The sequence below is a fragment of the Hippoglossus stenolepis genome, chromosome 3 (genome assembly GCF_022539355.2).
Source record: "Hippoglossus stenolepis isolate QCI-W04-F060 chromosome 3, HSTE1.2, whole genome shotgun sequence".
Classification (NCBI taxonomy): domain Eukaryota; kingdom Metazoa; phylum Chordata; class Actinopteri; order Pleuronectiformes; family Pleuronectidae; genus Hippoglossus; species Hippoglossus stenolepis.
Window position 1 is genome coordinate 6,614,352 of NC_061485.1, and position 15,485 is coordinate 6,629,836.

General features: G+C 41.9%; 1 protein-coding gene across 5 annotated transcripts; it reads right to left on the minus strand.

Moving 5' to 3' along the window:
- Positions 1 to 432: 432 nt before the first annotated feature.
- alpl (alkaline phosphatase, biomineralization associated) lies at positions 433 to 13,924 on the minus strand. 5 transcript variants are annotated; one of them, XM_035152791.2, is made up of 13 exons: positions 13,769 to 13,904; positions 12,443 to 12,516; positions 10,632 to 10,799; positions 9,727 to 9,846; positions 8,493 to 8,608; positions 6,074 to 6,248; positions 4,645 to 4,820; positions 3,648 to 3,788; positions 3,422 to 3,491; positions 3,151 to 3,285; positions 2,077 to 2,268; positions 1,834 to 1,953; positions 433 to 908 (listed from the first exon to the last, which is right to left on the minus strand). In XM_035152791.2, the coding sequence occupies exons 3-13, from the start codon at positions 10,750 to 10,752 to the stop codon at positions 640 to 642; spliced, it is 1,635 nt and encodes a 544-aa protein (XP_035008682.1). In that variant the 5' UTR covers positions 10,753 to 10,799; positions 12,443 to 12,516; positions 13,769 to 13,904; the 3' UTR covers positions 433 to 639. The 5 variants fall into 5 exon arrangements, with proteins under 5 accessions (XP_035008682.1, XP_035008680.1, XP_035008679.1 ...); XM_035152789.2 differs by having other exon boundaries at positions 12,414 to 12,516; XM_035152788.2 differs by lacking the exon at positions 12,443 to 12,516 and having other exon boundaries at positions 13,769 to 13,924.
- Between the last annotated feature and the right edge of the window lie 1,561 nt (positions 13,925 to 15,485).

Genomic DNA, 15,485 nt, shown 5'->3' on the forward strand with positions numbered 1-15,485 from the left:
CCTCTGTTTTCCCAGTGAGCACGTGATGACACAGAATGAGTGGCTTCAGTCCATTCACATTCCACACAGGCCACAACAGAGCGGATGGAAGAGTACAACATACAACATGTGTGACATTAAAAAAAAAAAAAAAGATATTCACTGTTACATCAGGTTATTTCGCTGCAGATGTGTGTTGAATGGTGAATTTGTGACATTTACAGGGACAAGAAAAAACACAAAAGTAGGATTTTGACCTTGTGTTTCCCTTTTTTTATTCACAGTTCTTGCGAGTTTTTGCTTTTTAAAAACTGTTAAATGTTGACAAATTTGACTCAACTGTTGTAACTGCAGTAACAATTACATCTAATCATGACAATTTAGGAGAACGTGTATTTAGGAAATGAGAAAATACAAATTTCAAGCATTAATGCTGCAACAAAACTGACACGATTATCAGAAAACAAATTTTTATTGGTCAAGAGAGTTTACAACTTCCATTACTGGACACAACGGTATGTGAGGTTTTCAGTGCTTTCTCTATGCACAGGGTTAGACACATCCTTAATTTTTTTTTACTGTTCCGCTAACTATACATTCAGTTGCTTCTGGATTCAGTGTCAAATTTGTCCTTCAAAATGTGTCGCTGTCAGAGGTGAGTCAGCAGAGAAGTCGGGCAGCTGTGAGAAGGGCTACGATGCTTGAGAGGGCGGGGTGTAAAAGGGGCGCAGTCCCGCTGGATGACTTACAGTGGTCCCTGTTCTGGCCGATGCAGGCCGCGTAAGCCATCACGTGGGGGATGTAGTTCTGCTCGTGGACCCCGTGGAGCAGGTGAGCGAGGGGACCTTTGGCAAACACCGCAACATCCTCTCCTCCGTGAGTCTCCATGCTTAGAGGTACAGCTGCCTGGGCCTGGTAGTTGTTATCATCTGTAAGGGCACAACACGGAGACAGATGTTAATATTTATTCTTGATGGAAAAACGAGGGATGGATAAAAGCAGCTGTGGAGGTTCGGGCCTCTACTCTAATTTGCTGCGTTAGCGTCGATATAAACATCTGTCCTGAGGAATCCGATCACAAGTGGCAGCTCACACCTCAGGTCACCTCACAATCGGTTCACACCAGGCATTTGAATTCTTCCCTACGTGTGTCTCCAGTGACCACTCGTGATCGGATCTCCCCCCCCCCCACTCTATATGCAAATAAACGTACACTTTGATGCCTGCAAAGACCAAATGATTTAGCTAGCTTGAATATAGACATGGCTGTATTGTCAATATGTTTGTGAGTGTGTTTGTGTGTCAGTGAAAGAGAGAGATCTCTGTCCTCCATGTGTCTAGGTTGTGTTTTCACCTGTACTAAGAGAGCTGTCCACTTGTGATCAGATCGCCTGAGACAGATGGCAAATGGTCTGTATTTAACTTGTCTTTTCTAGTCCTGATGACCACTCAAAGCGCTTCACAGTACAGTACAATTTCATACAGTGCATGTATGTGCAGCACTTTCTCTACGAGAAGGCTCAGTTTGGGGTTCGATATCTTGCCCAAGGACATGTTGGCATACGAACTAGGGAAGACTGTGATTGGACTGCCGACCTTCTGGTTAGAGGACAACCGCTCTAACCCCTGAGACACAGCCACCCCCAAACCGTCCATGGTTCGCGATACGCAAAGACGGAACCACTCCCTGTGCAACCCCATGCACATCCACAGCAGCAGGTTCAGCCTGTTGCGTGTGCGCATGTGTGTCCAGTCACAACCCTGCGTAATCTGAACCAGTGCAGAAGTGTCTTTTAAATATATTATGTTTCCTAAAAATAAACACCGATCTGGTGGCTACATGATTTTACTTACGGTAATCAATAGTGGACACGTTCTCCCTCGCAGCACTGACAAGTTTGTAACCTGGTCCGTTCCCATATAAAATGGAGGTAAAGGGCTTCTGGTCCACATCACTCAGCATGGGGGCCAGACCTGCGGACGGAGATGGGGCATTAAGCATTTTCACTAGGCCATAATTTTGCATTACCAAGAGACATATGGTACAACAATGGAAAAAAAATGGAAAATAAATAGCACTGAATCATGATTACATACCAAATATTGTGTTTCCTCTGACTGTGTAGCCTCCGAAGTTGAACATATGCGAATGGTCCGCAGTAACTATGGTCATTGTGTTGTGGATGCTTGTCATGAGGTCTGCCTGGCCGATGGCCCGGTCCATTTCCACAGCTTCATGCAGAGCTAGCTTGGCCTTTCCCTCATGGTGTCCATGGTCAATACGGCCCCCTGGAAGAGGAGGAAACACCTGAAGTCATTGTATGCTTTTAAATTAACTTCAGTTGTCTTAAGCTGTTCGACCAAGAGAGGCTCAGTGCAACAATCCGTCCAATGGGTCTAGAAGTGTGAGACGGCCAAAGTGGTCGTGTGAAGAATGAAAAGTAATGGACGCTCAAAGAGACGCTGTTATGTTCTCATCCCCACAAAACCTAATCACTGGGTGAGTAGGCATCAATATTAGACTGACGGTTTTACAAAGCTACAGAAACCAGAGTCCTACAATCAAAAAGGTGTTGGAGTTTCAAACAACACCATATTATAGACAAACTGACGTCTTAAGCCTGTAGCCGAACTCTTGCAGTCATACTTGCAGGTTTTTGCTAAGTACAGAGGCTTATCAACCGCAAAATTCATCTTACTACTATATCTGCAGTAGAAATAAAAGGAGGAGGATCCACTCACTGGATCCATTTTTTGCAAATATTTTTTGTAAATATTCTTAGTTGGAATGAGCCTTTTGAAATGGTACAGCCTTGGTGTGCAACTTTGGCACCATCACTCTTCAGCATCCAAAGGATGTGGTCCCTGAATTGAGACACAGCTTCTATTTTCTGACAATCTAATGAGCCTGCCCACTTTATGCTGCGACTTGCAAGGTGTGGAAGTAAACAATTGTCCTCAAGCTCTCTTTGTTTCATTCTTCACACAACTACTTCCATTGCTTTTTGTGTGTACAACCAAGTCCAGCACCATGGATGCCTTCTGATCTTAACAGGCAGTTCTCCCCATTTGTAGGGTTGGTTTAAGTCCAGAGAGAAAGGCGTGAAGCATATAACCCAGTATAGACAAACTTTGAAACTATTTTCAGTACAACACAGGTACAAAATTCACCTTCTACAAGCAGGTAAAATCCATTGGGGTTCCTCCTCAGGATCTTGATGGCCACCTCCACCATCTCTGTCAGTGAAGGATCAGTCTCTTTGTTCCTCTCCAAGTCAAAGGGCAGATCCGAAGGTTCAAAGAGACCTGGGATTACAGTTCAAGGAGAAGTAGGATATTACTAGCAGAAAATAAGCCCCAAGCAAATTCATGCACGTACAGCATGGCTCTTCATTTACACTTCAATGAGAGTTTCATAATGACACTAAGGCTGAAAACTCACCCAATAAGTAATCCACGTTGATAGGGTTCAGTGATAAGAGCTGCCTCTTGTTCCATACATAATGGCCTCTCTGCATATTAAAAAAGAAAAGACAAATGCACAGCACAGTGTGAGCGGTAACGCCACAGTCACTTTGAACTCCAAAATATGCAAATGTATTGGGAAGATAAAAGAGGGAGCAGAGAGAAGAGAGGAGCGAACAGAGGGATGAGGAGGAGAAATTTACTTTATCCTTCGTTCTGTCGATCCACTCCTGGACCAGGTTTCTGCCGTCTTTGCGTGTGCCGCTGTGCTTCGCAATGCCGGGGTACTCCACGTCTGACGTGTTTTGGGGGAACATGTACTTCCTGCCTCCACCCATAATAACCTGAAAAGCAGCAGAATAGAAGACAAAATTCAAATTAAATGACCACATGCACAGAGAATGACAGCTACAAAAAAAGAAAGAAATTGAAAATTGCTGTTTTCCAGGTACACCATTTGGTTTGTTTCAGTACAAAAGCATCTGACGATTAAATGTTCAAGTTTGTTTTAGCCCACTTGGGTTCCTTTAAGTTAAATGGAACCCACATAATCCTAATGCCACCTAAAATTCAGAGAGCTATTCAGTTCACTTGCCAATTACTTTCTTGATTATTATATTAATTGCTTTGTCCATAAAATGCCCAAAATATAGAAAAAAGCCTCACAGTTGTGTAGTATCAACTTTCTTGTTTTGTAAGACCAACACTTAAAAAGCTTTAGCCGAACAACTAACACCATGATCAGGATTTTTCGGGCTATTTAGACACAGAAGTACTTCCAGCAAAATGCACATTCACCATCTTACGTAAGAATGCTAGTATGTAAACAGCTGATAAACACGATGTCCAGCTGAGACCAAAGGGCATGTCATCCATTTTGCAAGAAATTTATCAATAACCAAAGTTAAACAATTAACATTATGACCTGATGGAGGCTCTGGAGGAAGTTATTACAGTTTATTCTGAGGGGACCGTGATTTAATGTCCATTGACATTAATTAATCCATCCGTGATTTAATCCATTCAACCGTTTTTTGCATGAATGTTAGTTGCTAATGCCGGTGGTGCTAGAGGAAAAATCAGGGGATCACTAGAGTCATTGGGTTTTTAATCTGAGTGATAGACCCAAATAGCCATAAAGCTAATTTAGTCATCAACGAATTGTTTCAGCTCTGGTCAGAATCATTGCTTTTCACTCACATCAATGTTGGGAATGTTTTCGAAGAGCTGCCTGGCGATATCCTTGCAGCCGGACTGCAGCGCTTCACCTGGCATTTCGTTGTCCGAGTACCAGTCTCTGTCCACACTGTGGGCGTAAGCTGCACTGGGAGTTGCATGGTTGACACGCGTCGTAGTCACAATTCCCACTGACTTGCCTGCGTTTGACACAATCACATGCGGCCGTCATTTTCTGACAAAAGCAGAGGTTCTAAAAATTCACAATTCCAAACACAAAATTCCATTTCTGGGAATCACTTCACAGGCAGATATAGGAGTCGATTATCATCTAGACATAGTCAGCACTTTAATCACATAGAGGCCGTCGTAAAACATGAAAAACATCTCAGAAAGTTCAACTCAACTACTTACTTATTTTTAATTAAAAACTGACATTACATTACAAGTTGGTTTTGAATAGGTCCCCCAAGTATTGGATGAATAACCATAATAAGGTGTATTATGAAATAATAGTGATATTGATTTGAAGACATATCACCCGGCCCTAATGTCCACCAATGATCAATGCTTGGAGGTATGTTGCTGGCATAAAAATGATTTAGGCCAAACTCTAGTTAATCTTCCGGGTGTAAAAGGTTAAAAAACAAACGACTGGTAAAGCAAGAGCGGGACAGTCTCGTAAAATGACCCGATGAAAAAACACATTTCTATTTGCTTTGTGCAGGAGGTCATCATGCTGCCTCCCATGTCCCCTGAGGAATGATTGGATTTCTTATTATCTGTGACCTCTGATCCCACACACACGCACGCTCTTTCCCTGTCACTCTTTCCCTGTCACTCTCACACACACACACACACACACACACACACACACACACACACACACACACACACACACACACACACTGTGACCCTCACCCACCCCCAAGTAATCATTACCGCTGCTCTCTAAAAAAATCCAAGGTTCAAATTCCTTTCACATCTTGTTTCCTCCTCTGTGGTGCCTTTCTCCTTTGGTCTTTAAAGCGTTCAACAGACGACATAACACTGATGCATCCTTGAAAGGTAAATGCTCATACTCAGACAAAATCTAATGTCCTCTCTCTAATAAACTCTAATAAAATGGGCCATGTTTGTGGCTTTTGACTGAAACACTTTGTGTGAGATGTTGCTCTATGTTTTGGTCTGGCACTATGGATACAGCATTTAACTTCTTATTGAAACTGAAGTCACTCAAACCCATGTGTGAAAACCTTATGAAACTTCATAGAAATGATGGGTAGACTAGTCGAAAATCCCCTTTTTGGTCGAATAAATGTCACAAACAGCTCTAAAATAACTTTGGTTAGAAGGATGAACAGCTGAGAAGGTGAATAAGGTAGAATTCTGCCTCTAATCCACAGATCTTGAGACAAGGAAAGTGAAAAAGGCCTGTTTTAAATCACATTACCTGCATCTTTAGCCCATTTGAGGATGGAGGTGACCTCGTTCCCCTTTGCAGTCTTACACTGGGATCGGACAGCAGCTGCACTCACGCCCACTGTGCCCTCGTTGGCCTTCACCCCGCAGAGGTAAGCTGTGGCTGTGCCAGCGCTGTCTGGCACCTGTGCATTCGTGTTATATGTCTGCAGGGACACAGGGCGTTGGCATGGGATCAGATCGGTTTGTTTACAGTCATTCTGATGTAATTTGTGTAAACATGACAGGTGCTATTCCTTCAATAACAGCCACTGGCTAAAACACGATGACTAGCCAATAAACTGATCTATTACTGATTGTTAAATTGCTGCTCTTCAATGTTCAATCATTGTAAATTGAATATCTATACATCATATCTCCTTTGGTTTAACATTAACTGGTAAATGGAAAATGTTGTCCGGCATCTCAGCTCCTTCTTTACCACAACAGTCTGGTACAGAGCCTGCCTTATATCTGCCACTACCCAAATCTGCCCTTCAATCTCCTGCTCTATTCTACCTTCAGTCGTTAACAAGACCAAGATACAGAATCTCCAGATAAAGCTAAACAGAACCACAGGAAATTCCGAGGCCCCCAAATTATACAACCCAAGCCTCCCTGACCGCGCCTTGAAATCCTGGCAATGAAAATACTGGTGGCAAGGGAATAACTTGGCAGAGACCTGTGCCCTTAGAAAACGTGTTTGACTTCCCAGGAAGACAAACAAGTTTACACAAGGACAGGTGGCTCATAACAGCGGAACCTCATATTCCCACAATATTCCCCACATGATCACCAAAGAGACCAGTCATAGTTCTTTTCTAAATTCATAAAACATCTGTAGACTGGATGGACAAACTCAAGCAACCCGGCAAGGGGTTGGTCCACTGTGTCGCTCTACTGTTTCATCCACGTTGTTTCAAAGGAATTTGAGGTTCGTCAGTGCACCCTGGCATTCCTTTGGTGGCCGAACAGTGAAAAAGGAAATCCCCCCCCCCCCACGCCTGAGCTTTCTTGAGGCCAGCTGAAAGTCTTTCTCCATGGCCTCCTTGAACTCCTCCTACACAAAAGGTTACCATGGTCCTCTCGGGTTCCCCAGTTTTCCTAATCCGGGCAAGATGATGCAGTCTCAAAGTCCCTGTTAATGTGAACCACTCTTGGTCTGGCCTCTCCCCTGGGACAAAATTTGCCTTGGGAGACCCTACCAGGGGCTAAGGCTCCTGACGATCCTGCTCTCCGGATCACTGAGACACACGAATCCGTCCACCATGTTAAGGCAGCAATTTTCTGAGAGGTACGGGGTAACACCACAATAAAATACCAGGACTTTCAACGAAAACATCTTTCACGAGTTGTACAATATAGTTTTCATGTTTATACAGTGACATAATGTTTACATTTTTTGTTCGAATAAAATCTAGCAAACTCTGTTTCCTCCAATCCAAATAGAGTTGTATTATCAAAAGGTTTGTATAAGTAGTCAGACTTTTTCTCTCACAGTATTTACAGTCAAGGCTATGTTGTGCACTTGTGAGTGTACTCTATTGAGTCCACTATTGAGACCAAATGAATGCAAGCCAATTCAATTTTAGTTTCAGTTCTTGTCTAGGATGCCACCGATACACTACAGCTGGCACTGAATGCTCGTGCAATGAAGGAACATGTCACCCAGTGTAATGTGCAGCTCAGTTATGTGTTTTCAATTAGGTTTGGACAACAATTAAGCTCCATAGCACAGAGAAGCTACATCAGGCTTTGGTCACACAGATATTACTCATTCGTAAGATAAAGTAATTTTTACAAAACAAGATTTGTGTTTAACCAGGTAACTTCAGGTTTAACCCTGGGTTTTCTGGCACAAAGTGTGTTGACCTCCTACTGGGGTTAACCACAGTGGTAACTTAAGGCTGATTCATGCTTCTGAGTCAAAGCTACGCCGTAGCACGTAGCCTATATGCACAGGGAGAGCATTCATAGTTGTGCGTAGGTGTGTGTGAGGCCTGTACATTGCACCTCTAACTTGCTTGAAGCCAGACAGGAAAAGTATGAGGGATTAGCCAATGTTAGGTTTAGTGAAGCCAGATTAGGAAAAGACATCCTTTTTATTGAACGTACTTTGTAGTACCGGCCCCTGGTCTTTTTCACGAGAGTTGTTGACAGTGAGAAAATATAGAATATTGCCAAACTTGTTCTTAAACAATACATATAGATACACAGGTGTAAATAATGAAACTACTCTACAATGTCTGTCTGTCTAATATCAAATCTGTATCATAACACACAGCCCGAATGACATAACCCACTAAATGACCTTGTTAACGGTCACAGACCTTTGTCAGGAAACCATCAATGGCCAAAGCAAGATCAATACATTGCCCTATACTGTGTGATATATAATGACCAAATCAGACCTTAGCCAGAGACACAAAAGGGAACTTGTCCATCTCCAGCTGCGTCTCCTCTCCGCTCTGTCCGTTCAGCTGACCCTTCAGGATTCGAGCAGCCGTTACCGTGGGAACGCCCATCCCTAAACACCAAAAGCAGACTGTTAGTTGGTATTATCTTTTTTTCCTCAGGGTGAGAGATAAAGACAAACGTTGAACTTTTTTTTCACTGCTGTGCTCATTTTGCAATGTGTAACTGACTGTTTCTTTTTTGCCACTTTAGTGAGATAAGATTACTGCTGTGAGACAAAACATTTACTTAGAAAGAAACCACTTTTAAAACAGATACTTTTGATGGGACAGGAAGAAAAGACCTTGTGTAGTTCATCTGTAACCTGCTCGATTCATCTTTCCATGATTGTTTTGTTGTTCGGTTGTCTAGAATGAATATCTGAAAGTCCCACCCACAAACTCATTGTTTCTTATACCATTTTGGGTCACAAGAAGTGAGGATATCTTTGGAAATCTGACCTGGCAGAGCTGGGTGAATTCAAAAGTTCTCCACGGCCTTGTATTGCATGCAGGAAGAAAAACAAACGGATAAAACTCACATATATGTGAAAGTCACACAATTAAATCTAAGGCTCAAAGCAACAATGGGTCAACGTGCAGCTGAGATTCATTACTTTCCCCCGAGCCAGTGATTTTCTTGGGAAATGTCTGAGAAACACTTTCCAGTTGGACAATCATCTCCCGTTGCGTGCTGCCAACTTTTTTCTCAACACCATAAGATGCTGCCTGTTATTCTGTAACTATACTAACATGAGCACGTATGCTGCAGTGCACAAGAATGTCTCTCTGTGCATGTTGTCCAAACAGAGAGAGCAGAGGCCCGATGGAGGATAAAAGTTATTATGCAACCAATGAGCGTCCCGGCACAAACAGAAGCCCAGTGATGTGGTGGCGGCGCAGTTTAGTTCACTGTTAACCATTAGAAAACACATCTTGTTTATTTTCCACTGGGTCATTTCAATTTACATAAAACTATTAACTTGACTGGGTTGTTTAGAATTAATCACATCTATAAAATGTAATGTGGTCTAGACTGAAGAGAATCTGACATCTAGGGTGTTTTCTGATGAGATTACTGAAAACATTTCCTCCTCTAAGTGGTTTTACACAGGGTTTTGGGGGGGGGGGGTCACTAATTTGAGTCTCTTTCCAAAATCAGTACAGAAAAAGAGTTGATGTCTTGACTTACCATCTCCTAGGAAGAGGATGAGGTTGTTTGCTTGGTTTGTATTGAGTTTTTGCAGATCCAGGGCGCTTTTCAGGGTCCGCTGGGCCCACGCATTCCAAAACTTAGGCTGCTTTTCTTGCTCTGTGCATCGCAATAAACAATAAATAAGACTGGTTGGCTGTGGATGGTTACAGGATTCAACACGTACATTTTTATTGCAGTAAATGTGGATCAGATTAGTCAGAATATAGGAATTTGTTATACTTAAAACAAGGGAAAATGTATTCTAAGGCAATAGTCACAAACTGTAAATACAATTATGACTTATTACCACTTTTTACCACAACATGTACAACAACTGAGATTAAAATGAATTTGGTTATTCAATTAATTGAATTTGAAAATAAAAGTATTAGATATTAATTTTACAGTTTAAGTTGATTTTTAAGGAAGACAAGAAATTATATCTTTTTTTTTTATTTATTATTTCTTAGTAATCTATAGATGTCGTCTTAGGTTCTGGAAAAATTTGAATATATTTCACAGTTTTGTGATATTTCAGAAACCAAATTATTCATCGATTACTTGGGAAAATAGTCAGCAGATTAGTTGATAATTAAGATACGTGTCAGTCGCTGCTCTAACTATAATCATGGTAGAGTCAAATTGTCGAAAAGGGTTGTACATTAGCATTTGACATGTTCAGAATCTGTGCTCGTAACAGTGGATACGCTTTTTTAAACAATTGACAAGAAAAGGTCTTTCAGGATGAACTCCTCTCCACAGAAAAACTTCCTTTAAGACTTTCTAACATCCTCCTGCAAACTGAAACAACCTTGTGTGCTCTAAACATCTCTTTTCCAGTTACACAAGTTACTCAGTTGTTGTTTGTGCGGCGTCTGCTGACTAACAACACAGTAACTTACCTGGGAATTGCGGCTTCCCCAGACTCCCCAAGATCAGACAGGAGCAGATGATGAGCACGGCTGTCACCTTCATGTTTTCGTCTCCGCGTGGCTGACGTGTTTCTCTAGACGGCCATAACATGCCACTTGGAGAAGCTGAGGGAGCCCGTCTGCTGCACAGCCTCACAGCTTTGGGAGAGAAGCGACACACAGTAGTGGTTAAGTTTGTGTCATCTTGTCATATCATGACTCTTACGTACCGGTTTAATATTTATTTTAGGCTTAGGGTTAGACACACCTACTGCTAACAGCACTTTTAGCTCACACTGTTGCCCTGCAGGTCGAGTTCTACCACAGGCTCATGTTGCAGAGTGTGTTGAGTTAAGGGATTTTAAGCACACAAAATGTTGACATGACGTAGGCAGTCAGGTAAAGTGAAGGTAATTTAATCTGAATAAACAAGTTTACACTTGCTCTGCACTCCAGGCTATGCAGAGACACATGAGCTGAGCAGATGCGCAAGGAGACGTCAATGGGAAGATGAACAGATGAAGGAGGCAGGCATGATCCAGACAGGGGAAACACACAAACTAGACACAGACACACAAGCGAAAAGAAGAAATAAAAGTCCTAAGAGTCCTTAAAGAGGGGCAGATCAGGACCACGCAACAACTGGAGCATTAGTTCTTTGCTCAGTGTGACCTTAAAAGAAATAGTGGAGAGACGTGGTGGTATTACTCATCCCCTCGCAGTCTCACATAGGCTTTCTGAATAAAACAAGGAAAAAACTGTGAAGGCAAAAAGCACAAGGACACAAGCAGCAGTTTGTTTCATGTCATCTAAGCAATATCTCATTTCTTCATATTTCCTTATGCATTCGTGGCCTCGCTTGTTAAAAAGCACAGTTTGCAGCCCACCACTGGGCCTCGCAGCAGAAACAAAAGCAACGCTTGGTAAAGTGAAGCTTTGGGCCTTGCTGTGAATGCAAGTAGTCACAACAGGGGCCCTTGTGGGTCCTGGCCAGTAATGCTTTCATTTATAATTATCCACACCCTCCTCCTTTCTTCCCCATGCTTATAGTCAAGGTCATTTTAATGGGATTGAGCTCCATAGCACCGAGAGGTTTACGGGGCCATAACAAAGCCGATTAACACCAGATGATTGACTGGACACATCCGGCCCTGAGAGAGAAACTCAGCCCAGTTATACTTTTATCTCAAAATTACCTGTGCAGTGGTGGCACACGGTTTCTGCTTATTTTTTGTTGAGTATACACAAAGATCTAATATACGAATCCCCCCCCGACACAAACTGCAGCGTAAGTTCAACTCCTTCGATGTAGTTAACACACTTAACACTCTGATTCCACCTGAAGTCTCGACCTGATGTCAACAACTCTACATGCAGCTTGATTTTGAACTGCACTCTTCCATACTGACTATAAGATGTTTGTGCCACGTCTGTACCAGGATCGAATCTGAACCTGGACCTGTTAAACAGAAGTCCTGCACCAAGCAGACACAAGTCAGTGGATTTAATAACAACATACAGATGATATTCAGTAGAGCTCATACCTTACATTCAAGATCCATGAATTACACCCTGGGAAATCAGTGAATATGTAAAAAAAATCCTTATGTGGAAAATAAATTCCTGGATCAACCCCTTTGTCTTGATTTGTGCCAATCATCCCTCGTCCCATCCTTCCACCAAGTTTCATGGCAATCCTTATTCTAGTTTATGTGTAATCCTGCTGACAGCCAAGCCAACAAACAAACACATGGACAGAGGCCATAACTTAACCTCCTTGGCAGCGTTGAGGTCCTGTTTACCATTCCTCAGATGCAGCAGACCAGAGTGACCTCAAACGGTGCCAGGTCCACCCAGAGGCAGTGCACCGGCCAGTCTGCAGGTGAAAAAGCAAAGCAGAGCCACCACAGCCACCAGCAGGATGCCACACAGGACAGTGGTCAGAATCACGTGAAATCCCACTTGAATCATCGTGTCCCAGAGAGTCCCGCTGCTCCGAGGTGTCCACAACCCACAGCCTGTGTCACGTATGGTGAGATTTTCCCATCAGTGACTCTACCTCCCCTCAGCTCCATGCTGAGCTGCTACTGAAGCCCTGGAGCCAGTTACTGCCCCAGCAGGTAGCAGCTTCAAAGCATGGCTTAGGCTTTTATTTCTACTCACGAGTGTGGAGCTGACCTCCATAAACATTCTATCACACCATTTATCACTGCTTCACTTAAAGAAAAGCAAAGCCGATGAGTGGCTTTGTGTGGCTCGCAGACACATTATCCTGCCTGTCTCTGCTCACTCTCACTGGCGAGGACACTTATCACAGTTGCCAGTTTTTAAATAGGCAACTTGGTTTGCTCCTCACACCAAAGTCTGTATCACCCAGAGTCTTGTATGCACACAGAATAAATAACATTTAGAGAGGAGCTCTCTCTGAGGGGAACATCTTACTTATTCCTGCCTTCTTATTCGGCTAAATATCTGATCTCTCACCGTGTATGAATATGTATCAGCTTTAAAAAAAAAGAAAGATAATAAAACAGATTTGTATAATATATCTGAAACTGTGTAAGGAATTAAATGAGTTGTAGCAGTTTAGAGCATCCCAAACTTTGTCATACCCTCAAACCGCTTAATTGTGTCTGCAGAAGTCTACACCACATATGGAAATCAGTTTTTTCAAAAAAAAATAACCCACCACTGGGCATTGAGTTGCATGCAGCCTCTTATATGAAAGGGGTTGGGGGGTTGGGGAACAGAAGGGGGTGCAGGGAAACCCACCACATGCACTTTTACAATCTCCAATCGTCTAAATCACTTTTAGGATGTCATCAAAATGATGTGGTCAAATCTGTTATCACTTAAATGAGTAAAAAACTAAATTAACTAGGAGAGGGAAAAAACAGCAAGTGTCTGTGCAACAGGCAACAAGAACCTTTTTAAATAAAAATAAATCCAGATTGAATGATTTGACTCTGCAGAGCAAACTCACAGGAATGAATGAATCAAGGAGGAAGATGCAAAGATGCAAAGACATAAATCTGAGGAAAAACAACCTGTGAGCATATTTATGTCTCTATCCCCCAAACGCAACCTGTTTTAATCTATAAAAGAAACCAAAACTTAGCTTTACTTACTGCAACTGCTTGTCCAGGAGGAAATCTACATGCAGCTCATTCACTCTCCTCTGGATTAAATGAGCACCGCTGCTTCCACGTCCCTTTTATAAGGCCACGATTGTTCCACACTGCTCCTCTGGAGGTCTGAGAATAGCGGTCTGTATCCCACGAGGGGGAAAAGACAAAAAAGAAAAAACCCTTAGAAATAACGGAGCTGCTGCTGCTGCTGCTGCTGCTGAGGGAGAAGATGGACCGAGAGCGCCGCCTGTCGGACGACCCAAGAGTTGCGTCAAGGACAGAGCACCCACACAGGACTGTCAGTGGTGGAAGAATTCAGATACTACAATGTACAAATACTCCATTGTGAGCAAACGTTTGGTAACAGTACAGAGGTATTGTCATACATATAAATATTAGATCCAAAGTCCTCATGCAGGAGAATGGCTCTTTCTGTGTTAGTGATATGTATGAGTGAGCTAGTTTGAAGTACTCACTCCTCCGACTACTCTTAAACTGGCCTTTAAAATACTAAACAGCACAATAAGGTCATGAAGTACTTAGAAAATAGCACATAACAGAAAGGAAATCGAGCAAATTCAAAAAACATAAACATAAAACGAACAACAAAATACATGCAAAACAGCACATATGCTTTGTATTTAAAATCCTCAGCCTTCAAGTCAATAAAGTACAGTAAAAAGTACACATTTCCCTCTGAAATAGGTAGATTAAAAGTATACAAACAACATGAAATATCTATCAAATTTATTTGTGTAACCCATCTTTACAAAAAACAATTTGCCTCGTAAGACTTAACAATATGCAACATCCTCGACCTTTGTCCCCGGACAAGGGTACGAAAAGTTTAATTTTAATAGGGGAAAAAAACGCAGAAACTTCTAGAGTGAGGTACTTATCTTGTTTTTCAAGAAATATCTGGAACAAAAGTCAGTTTGCCTGTATACATGTGAGTTGTGATGATTGTATACTATATGTATGTGCTGTATTTTGCTTTTTACTTAATTTGTATCTTTATATTGATGGACCTAAGATAAGACAATATAAGATAAGATAAGTTATAGATAAGAAAAAATAAGATAGACTTTATTAATCCTGAAGGAAATTCTTGTGCAAGCTTATAGAAATAACAATAGAAATGAAAGTGAGTCTAAAATAAAGCTGAAAACTAAATCGCTGTTAAAGGTCCAGTGTGTAAGATTTAGGTGAAATAGATCTATTGCCAGAAATTGAATATAAATAATCCTAGTGATGTTTTGACCAGTGTGTTTCATCTAAATTGTACAAATTGTGGTTTTCTTTACCCTAGAATGAGCCCTTTGTATTTAAATACTTATATATATCAGGAGTGGGATCTCTCTACGGAGGCCGCCATGTTTTGTACAGTAGCCCAAACTGGACAAACTAAACTGAAGCTACCAAAGGTTCATGTTTGGAAGGGGAGGGTGAGGTGAGGGGTATTCAGCTGCAACGTCCAACTTTACCACTAGATGTCACTAGATGTCACTAAAGTCTACACAGTGACCCTTTAATTTAAAAGGACCAACAAATGTGCTCCAACTCATATTAAATGGACCAATGCTCCCATGATGTGCTGAAAACAAACATTTACACTCAAGTAGGTTGTTTATTAGCTTTATTTAACCATTAATTAAACAAAAAGATGTCCCCCGCTGTGACGCACGCTGTCTCACCCACACAGGGAGACAGGGTTTCG

Excerpts from the sequence above, each read along its gene's own strand:
- alpl (XM_035152788.2), bottom strand. The coding sequence starts at position 10,752 with ATGTTATGGCCGTCTAGAGAAACACGTCAGCCACGCGGAGACGAAAAC. Across the intron at positions 1,954-2,076 it reads CAGAGGAAACACAATATTTG|GTCTGGCCCCCATGCTGAGT; the intron begins GTATGTAATCAT and ends CTCCGTCCGCAG. Across the intron at positions 909-1,833 it reads CGTGTCCACTATTGATTACC|ATGATAACAACTACCAGGCC; the intron begins GTAAGTAAAATC and ends GTGCCCTTACAG.